This window comes from Macrosteles quadrilineatus, unplaced genomic scaffold (genome assembly GCF_028750875.1).
Source record: "Macrosteles quadrilineatus isolate MER2022 unplaced genomic scaffold, UCM_ALF_1.0 Scaffold_2__2_contigs__length_208266976, whole genome shotgun sequence".
Classification (NCBI taxonomy): Eukaryota; Metazoa; Arthropoda; class Insecta; order Hemiptera; family Cicadellidae; genus Macrosteles; species Macrosteles quadrilineatus.
This window is the reverse complement of record NW_026542595.1, coordinates 195,524,606-195,534,102: the sequence shown is the minus strand read 5'-3', so window position 1 is coordinate 195,534,102 and position 9,497 is coordinate 195,524,606. Positions and strand designations below refer to the sequence as shown.

The 9,497-nt window shown below is 34.1% G+C and overlaps 1 protein-coding gene across 1 annotated transcript; it reads right to left on the bottom strand.

The window, feature by feature from the left end:
- Window positions 1-271: 271 nt before the first annotated feature.
- On the bottom strand, window positions 272-6,376 carry LOC128987390 (uncharacterized). Its single transcript, XM_054408218.1, has 6 exons — window positions 6,249-6,376; window positions 4,302-4,484; window positions 3,809-4,062; window positions 2,887-3,094; window positions 1,702-1,790; window positions 272-446 (listed from the first exon to the last, which is right to left on the bottom strand). Exons 1-6 carry the CDS (start codon window positions 6,334-6,336, stop codon window positions 297-299), a joined length of 972 nt encoding a protein of 323 aa, XP_054264193.1. The 5' UTR covers window positions 6,337-6,376; the 3' UTR covers window positions 272-296.
- Between the last annotated feature and the right edge of the window lie 3,121 nt (window positions 6,377-9,497).

Sequence of the window (9,497 nt, the reverse complement as noted above, 5' to 3'; positions counted from 1 at the left end):
CTACGTCATGCTATTTTTCTAGATAAATCTAAGTTGTAAAATGTTTTAAAGGTGGCAAACTAGGAAGGCTAATGCACGTAGAGATGATTGGTAAAGGTAGGCTACTGATGGGAACTCGGTATCTAAACAAAGGAGTGCGGAAAAATTCAATGAAAGTGATCGCATCACTATGTAAAATAGAAATCAGTCAGTTAAACATACCGGCCATTCTGAAATGTGATGTTTGTTTTCGGTGAGACTCTTAAGCGGAATAAAAACATCTATAGTTGTATATTTTATTTAATCAACGTTGTGTTCTAACATGTGTATTCCTCAGACCTAGTCGAAAGGCCTCTAGGCCCAGCAGAGAAAAGGCAGTACAACCTAAGTATGCACTGGGAAGCTTGGTTGCCCCATCGGCCCTCATAATACCACCAGGCTGGGGTCGTTTCCTTGGAGTAGAACACCTGAAAACATAACAGGATACTGCATAACAACAGAAGATACAGTACGAGTTAAGTACAAACAACAACGATAACAACAAACGAGAATACTGCATAGGTACAGAAGATGCAGAACAAGTTAAGTATACAATTGGACCACTGGTCTTCAGTGGCCTTGATAGTATCACAAGTTTCTACGTTTTTTAGGAGAACTTGCGGCAGAACTTAAAAAAACATTTACCTAGTTATTTAGTTAAACTCGCTTTTCAATTCAGTTCTTAGAATTGAAAATATTCACCTTACAGTATTGTTTTGTAACTTTACACTCTTTACAGTACAAGTTTGGAACAATAAGGTTCAAGAATGAAGTAAAATTGTAACACTTCAAACGTCAACTTATCAGCTGTTAAGACTAATTCAATTAAACAATTAGTGAGTGGTTGGAGCAGTCAGTGGCAATGAGAGGTTATAAACGAAATACCTTTCTTGGAAGCTTTGAGTAGTATTTTGTTATATTTCATAAACGGTCGTAGGTAAAGTAGTGTACGCATCTCAAGTAGTTGACCTAATCTAAAACAAGTAGATGATTTAAAAGCACTCACCAAGACTCGTACTTTAGATTTTCTACTCGTGTTGTAAGTGGTTCGGATTCCACTATAAACTGTAGGTCCCTTAGTTGCCATTAGCTGTATTGGCTATTAATTAACAGCTGTGTCTAAGGAATGTCGGCCTTAGTCACTAACAAGACTACAAGATCGCGCTACTCATCCGACACTCATCTCCATTCATACTTGGCTTAAAATACCTACTTTGTATGGTCGCCATTTCATAGAACAGTCTTAACAGTATTAACAGTAATACTATCCTTACGCGATCGTTGCGTAAAGTACTATTATAACAATTAACAATAGGGACGTATAGTAAAACAAGTTTTACACATAATTCGTGGGGTAAATCTTCCAACCAAACTCAGGATGTAAAACAGTACCATTCTTTACAATCTTAAATTTTATCAGTAGTCTTGACGATGCACTTGATTGTGGCTCAAGCAGAGATTCCAAACGAAAAGGAATCCCTACGCTTTTATGTATTTTGAAAAATTGGAAACCCCTACTTAATCTAAATTAGAGAAATCCTAACTATAATCCATCATTAGTTTAAGAAGGAGGATTTAGACACTGATGCGCCTTATCAACGTAATATCTCAAATTTGGATACAGAATTATTATTGCAATAGAATTGTAGGCTAATATTTAATCCATGTGGTAAGTGATAGTACCTTGAGAGCTTCCCATGTGTTCCATTCTCGCCCTTGATCTGTCTCGTCCACTAACTGGTCCAACTCTACGCGGCTGAACGAGAATGTTCCTACAAAATTGATGTTTTATTAATAAATAGTAGAGTACCCGTCCTTTGTACAGGGTTGGTATATAAGTGTAGCGTCCTTATTGCAGTTATACTTGTGCTTTTTAGACTCCATCCTATTAGTTGAGGAATCCAAACTCATTTAGAGGATTATATAGCAGATATCTCTGAGTGAAGACCATCAGCGTTTATAGCATAGGTAGTTAAAAATTAATCATAATTACGAAATAGTATAGTAAAGCGAATGGTGAAAACAATATCACCAAAAACTTTAAAAAAAAGAGTCCATTACGTTCTTTTATTTAGAAGAAAAAATACCTATGTTTTACGGCTTAGTCCCAACTCATGTTAAGTTATTTCAATCTTAACACAACAATTGTCAAAGTTATTTTAATTAGGTGATCTCAAAATTGTCCTACTATTTGTACCAATTTCTCCCAATATTTCACGTAATGTTAATTTGGAAAACCCGAAGACAGAGCCTAGATTAATACAAAAATCTATATATAAACTTGCTTATTTCCTTAATCAATAGTCAAAGATAAAAACTACTTCATGATTTTACTGAGTATTATATTTTATATGCTTAAGCCAGCTGTGTAGCATTGAAAATTAAAGAGATTTGACAGTTCTGATTGTTTAGACTACATTGGTACAGTATGTCAAAGCAAATGTAAACATTGTAAGTTTTCTCATTGCAACCATGCAACTCATTGCAACTTATGTTTTCTGCATAGGTTTGCCAAATTGTTATGCTTCCTTGTCACCGATTTAAATACTCCATTTTTTTTTTTTTTTGGACAAGTTCTCTGTCTTTGCTCAGTATTGTAATATATACAAGATATAAAAAGTAAGTGAAATGCTATTTAACTTACTTGGTTGAAGATATGATATACATGATTCATAATTATGCTCTTCAAACCACCAATAAAAATAAGAACACATAACGTTTCTCATATAAACTACCAACCTAAAGTAGAGAAATTTCAAAGCTATATTCAGTGATTTCAAAGAAAAATCATCCGATATTTTTCTTTACTTTACCGCACCTTACATAAATATAAGTGAACATATATTTGAGCCTACAAAAATATCTAACCTGGAGCACTCCAGACCGCATGAGATCCCAAGGCGCAATAGAGGACAGGATGAGTGCCCACAAGCTGGATAGTCTGGGGAGGGTCTGGAACCTTAAGGATGCCATTCTTGAGTTGGGAAGACAGGGTGAAGGTGTTACTTCCTTTATCGTAGTCATAAAAAATTCCTCCGTCATGGACCGCCAGGAAAAGTGACACAGGCAGTTCTCCCTGGAAAACTATTTTGTTGAAAGCTAAGTAAAATAACAATAAAAAAATCATGATACACATAAAGTGCATTACACTTGAGTATTAGAAATGATCTCTTATGATTTCAATGTTGAACTGGAAGCGCTAATAATCAATGGGTGTGTTAGAACATTGGACTCTCAACCTAGGAACCTGGGCTTAAAAACTGTATATTCACTTCAATTCCTTTTAAATATGCGATATCATTTCGTCCCAGTGGTTTGAATATTGTTCTGTAGAGCAACTTGTCTAGATATCAATGAGGTTATCTTAGGTAATAGAAGGTCATAGGGGAGACATTCCGTCATAAGGACTCCCTCCTTTGAATTACATAACACGGTAACAATTATAATAAATATTTTTACGGCTTGTGACTTTTTGGAACTTTGAATTTGCCTGTCCAAGTGTGTCTTAGGCCTTTGCGTGGATCATGTCAAGTACAATTAAAGATGCGACGTGAATGCGCTAAACTGATAACATTTTAGTAGCCTAAGTAGAACCCACGGCGTCACCACCATAAACTGATGAAAGCCTTATAGTTAATAGGCATGATTTTTACCATAAGAGACATATACGACCAAAGACAATTCCTAATTCAACTCCAAACTTGAGCCTCAAACCACCCTAAATTCGCACTTGTTATCCTGTAAAAGCCATGTGTTTCATAATTCCCTAATTTCCGAGTTTTCAACCAACCTGCATTTCTAAACTGAGATGTTCAAAGTCCCCTACGTGGTTGCCAACCACAGTCTGGACGGTTCCACACCCGTCTTCAAGCTTGCACATTTGCTTTCCTTTGTTGAAGGGGAAGAAGATCCAGTAGGAGATAATCATACGACCATTCCCACATGGCTTGACGTTCACGTAAGCAGGAACAGGGTCCAACTGCCATTTATGAGACCCTGGCTTTACCCCAAGAAGGTAGGAGTCTTCTTCCTTGATTAGATCATCTGAAATTAATAAACAATCTCTCTTTTTGACTCTTGATAAAATTTAAATAAAATTAAGTAATGAGAAGCTGGGTAGCAGTGTGGATAAGTGTGGACTCTTTGGACTCTTTACACAAAAGTGAAAATGCAATGAGCTTACACAAAAAAAAAATAGTTAGAAAATTAAAAAAAACTACAATTAACAATACATTGAGGCATAACAATTTGATGAAAATTATAATATATCAAAAATAACTTACTGGGATCGCCGTTAGTTGTGAGGAAGCACTTCTGAGAATCAGGCCCTGTAGGAATTTCTGAAGTCTTCGGGCAATCTTTACCCTTAACCTGGACATGCTCTAAAAATACTTCAACATCTCCGGGCCAATATTCCTCTTTGGAGTTGAGATAAATTTTGGGAGCCCATTTGTGTGCAAGTGCAACTGTTGAAGATATAAAAGGTTACAAGACAACATCCATTAGTTATTTACCGTCATATAATAGTATATTTTCAAATTGCATGAAAATACTACTCTTGTTGAAAATATAATAAAATCCTGTTAAATTATGCACATTTTCATTACATGCAGCTATATAGTTTTGGCACAATAGTGGTTACAAATTTACCTGCGTTATCTTAAAGCTAAAATAAAAAGTAACAATTAAGATGACGAACGTAAAATCGTGCCCTTACACATCCTCAGGGTGGTAGGTCTGTCATGCAAAAAAACTTACAGCCAAGTGAAGTTTTGCATTAAAAAAACGTAGAAATACCAAGGATAAATTTACTTTTCAGAGGTTGGTGGTCTCTTTCAACCAATTCAAGATTGATCCAGCAACATGGATCAAGCACCTCAGGTGCAGGTAAAAGTATTTTGCAAAGCAAGAAGTGAGTTGGTTCAGTAAACACAAAAAAAAAAAAACATGGAATGACCGTGTTTACAAACTTAAGTGATAGAATCAGGTCTCGAACCCAGAGTTATCTGCCATTGTTTCACACCCCGCGTCGCTACTGATTCGTGTCCAATATTTTCAAAGGTATTAATAAATTAGAGCACGATATTGAATTCTAATTTGTAATTGGAAACATAAATACAACACATTTAAAAAATTTCCTACACTTTACTGTGTACAAGTTTGCACAAGTTAACACATTTGCGTACTCTATATTACCTTTGACTATTAATAAAACTAGACATTCCATCCCCATGGTTAAAGGTAATTCTTTAACCAGGTAATGTGTAGCCAGGTTTTTTTATATAAACACTAAACACACGTTTTAGTTGATTTAAACTGGGACGGGTGGCGTTGTCCTGTAATCCAGCTACTTGTAGGTTACGAATTGTGGATATTTATAGTCATGCACTGTGGATGTGATACTCCCTGGTGTGGATTAACGTCCGCACGAGTGAGTACTACCATAGACAAATATAATTAAATATAGACCGTCAGCTGTGCTGCGGTTACCATAGGTTCTGGCGCACACCGCTGGTAGCGCCATTTAGTTACGGCCTACGTGCAACGTAACTACACGGTGCGCCAGAACCTATGATAACCAATGCAAAATACCTACTTTGTATGGTCGCCATTTCATTGAAAAGTATTTTACAGATTGCGCTTATCTAAATTACTAAGTTCCGCCAAATACACAAACTTTTTTACCAATTAAACCTAGGGAATAACTTATGATGAGTTATAGCAACTGTTATGACCCATCAACCTGGCTACCAAAACAAAATGAGGTATAAAATATAATTTTAGATACTAGTGCATTCTGTGACTGGCTCACACAACTACGTTCTTTTAAAAATTTTCTACAGCTGGTCCATATAGATGGGAAGTATTAAGTATACAATAGTCAATGATATAACTCATTAGTTGATTCAATAAATCGCAGGCGTGCGATTCTAAAATGATTGACAACCTTTTGTTTTGATCATTGCACACGCCAAGCCATTACTTAGTATTTCACCCATAGATAATAACCAAAAGAAAAAATCTAAATTCAAAGCTAGCGCATATCCTGTCACATGTTTTTTTATACGCAAAGACTTCATTTTCCAAACCAAAATATTGAAACAAATTATAAAAGCCAGCTGTAAAACTATGCACATACTATGTCTTTAGTATATACATAATAGTATGATTACTTGAAATATTTGTCTGATTATGTTTGTAAATTTTAACTTAAATTAAAATGTTTTTACCAGGATCACATCCTTCAACAAAAGCAAAATCAACTAAAAATACAAACGTAATCAACGCACACACTGAATTTACTTTTGTGAGAGACATAGAATTAAAACTACCGATCGCTATTGGAACGCTATACTGATAAATGTATAATAACCAAGTAACAAGATAAAGAGAACGTGCTGTAAAAAAACTGACAATTAACCATGAATTGTCTCATACACCTGTGTTATTTCAAATGGTGTCGCATCATGGTGGCAAATGGTGTCTCTTTTGTTTGATACATCTGAATGTTAAAAGAATACATTTGATTTTTTACACATACCTGCTTATGTGTTAAGTGTCTTCTTTGAGATGACTAGTATTTTAAATAGAGTTGTTTGTGACGGAATAAATTAATTGTCTTACTAATGTTCATCATAAATTTAAGTTCAATTAGAAACTTGTTGAAAGATGAACGTTTTTAAGTTTGAGTCAAAATAAAATAGTATGTGGTAAATTAGTATTACCTGAGTCTCTCAGGTAATTTATATCACTGAAAATATTACCGCGATTGAAAATCTCGGTTGTCAGTTTTATTAATTGTTCGAATGACCATTGAAACCGACTGCGTAAAATTGTATGTTTTTATATGTATCAATCAGAAAACCCAATTTCGTACCTTATGGCACACTCCTGTATATTATACTGGAGGCCCTATACCCCCACAACAGCAAACATGAAGACCAAGCGAATTTCCATTTGCCTACTACTATACTTTATTCAAATCAGGTTTAATTGTTTGTTCGTATTTCTATATTCTATTTTGTTTATTTCAGCTTAACTTAAACAGTCAATAGTTTTATTAATAGTCATGAGGTCAAACGGGGTGAAGCCCGTGGGTAACAGCTAGTTTGAATAATGCAAATTAGTAGACTACCCACTGTAATGTAATCTATGAAGCCTCTTTTGAAGTGGATTTCATGTTTATGACGTTTTAAGTGAGCTGATGACGTCTACATGTTAATCCACTGGTTTAAAGTGGATATTACAATCTGAACTCACCTCTTATATTAGCTAGAGGGCAAGAATCAGTAATAATAGATTGTTAAATTTTACTGTAATATTTATAGGTACTACAAATATTTCAGTATATTTTAGTTGGTTAACAAATTTGAATTATTTAGTTATAATTCAACCTGCACTCTACTGTACTTAAACCGGACATAAGAATACATTAAAACTTTTTTCATTAATTAAGCCTCATAAACATATAACAGGGTATATATCTATGACCGTAGTAGTTCTTACATAAAAATTGATTTATATATTTTTTAAATAAATTATAACTACTACTGTAAATTCAATTATTTTTTATACTATAATACTTTATTCAATATTTATTAGACCTATTTTATTTATTTATATTTATAGCTTTATTACGAGGGTAAACGTTGTTCAATGTCTGCAAACCATGCATGTGTGGAGAGTTCTGTTAATTAAAACATTACACTTTCATGAAGGACTGAAACAACGTGACCTTCACTTTCCAATCTGAAATTCCATACCAAAGGATTATTTAAAATTATTGGACAGATTCAGTCTCTCAAATATTCAAAAGCAGTGTTTAACATGGTGTGGCAGAATAAAATCAAATTAAAAAAGTATTTGCGATTGAATAGTAACTAACATTCTTTAAAAACAAAATTCTGTGTAGATATTTTTTTAATAAGTCATCTTTTTGTGGAGCAATCTTTTCTCGGAATATAGGAAATAGTATTTATTTTGTGTAACAAGTGTGCGAAGTAATATTTTGTATAATTTGCACTCGCACACATTATACTTTTCCTACAGTCACATTTAAGTATATAAGTAATTGTCTTTCAAACACTATACAACACGTTTTTAGGTTAGGTTAAATCCAAGCATTGAACGAAATTGGAAACGCTGCACCAGCTAATCGTAGTCGTAGTTTGGCCAACTTATTTTCAAGCGGACACGTATTACGTGCTTAGAAGCACACATTTTTGTGTTGTTCTGTTGGAATACTGGAGTGCGGCACAAAATGAGAGCGGCAAAAGTAAAGTGAGTGCGGTAAAAGTGATCAATGTTTACATATTTCTGGAGTACAATCGAACAGTTTTATCACTTTAAAATATTTCACCCATGTACATTTTATTTATTTGATGATGATTGTTATATTATGATTGTTATTATATGATATTTGTCTCATAGAAAATCACCAACAACTTTTAAAATGTTCCTTGTTCTATAGATATTTTACTATGTTTATAACGATTAACTATCCCGGATTGGTATCGTACGATCTTTAGTATCGTCTTTTTCATCAATGTAATCCAAAGGTAAAATGTTTTAACTGATGGAAAAATATGTAAAGATTTTAAAATGTCTTTAAGTATTTTGAATTTGCTCGTTCTTTGTTTATAGATGACTTATATTTTTATTTTCAGCTTTAAGTCTAGTAGTATGTCTTTACTTTTTATTGTTATATCCGTGTAAGTTTATCTATTTTAGAGTTAGCTGGAAATAATTGGTTTGTATTTATTTATTTCAGTTCTGTTAGCTTCAATTTTGTTTATTGAGGTTACCAAAATAGTTTCACCATTATTTCTTTCTTGTTTTAGAAAATTGTATAAAATTACCTTTGCACCTCAATCAAGTAACATACAAATATACGTTGGTCCATTGTTGGTCGTTTGGAGCGTCGACACAGAAGGGCCTATACACCCCTCTCCCCTCCCCCTGGAAGGATGACCCAATCATTGCCTCGATAAAAGCTATCGTAAATCTCTCAGCATTAGCCACGTCTGCCGCAGAAAACAATAAAATAAATACGACTTAGCTCACCCTGACTCATCCCTCCGGTCGAAAATCCGCACTTGGTCTAAGGGGTGTGTCATTGAAGACGGGGGTTCAAAGAACAGAGGGTTGGTACCAACCTTTTAAACTACTTTTATACATAAGTTTTGCTTTACTCCTACATTGCTTATGAGAAAAGAGAAGACTTTACAGGGTGGACATGAGAATTAGGTGACTTTTGTGTTTTTCGATTACTTTTGCTTTTTTGGATCCATCACAATCTTCTTACGATATAATGTTGGCCTTTTGTTAGAAAACATGGTTATTTTGCAGCCCAATGACAATAACCTAGGTCCTGAATCCATCAAATTGTTCAGAAATATTTCTTTAAATACGATTTCAGTTTTTAATTGGACCAACTAAGCTATAATAGTCTGAGAGACCTCTGAGATTATTTTATGCCT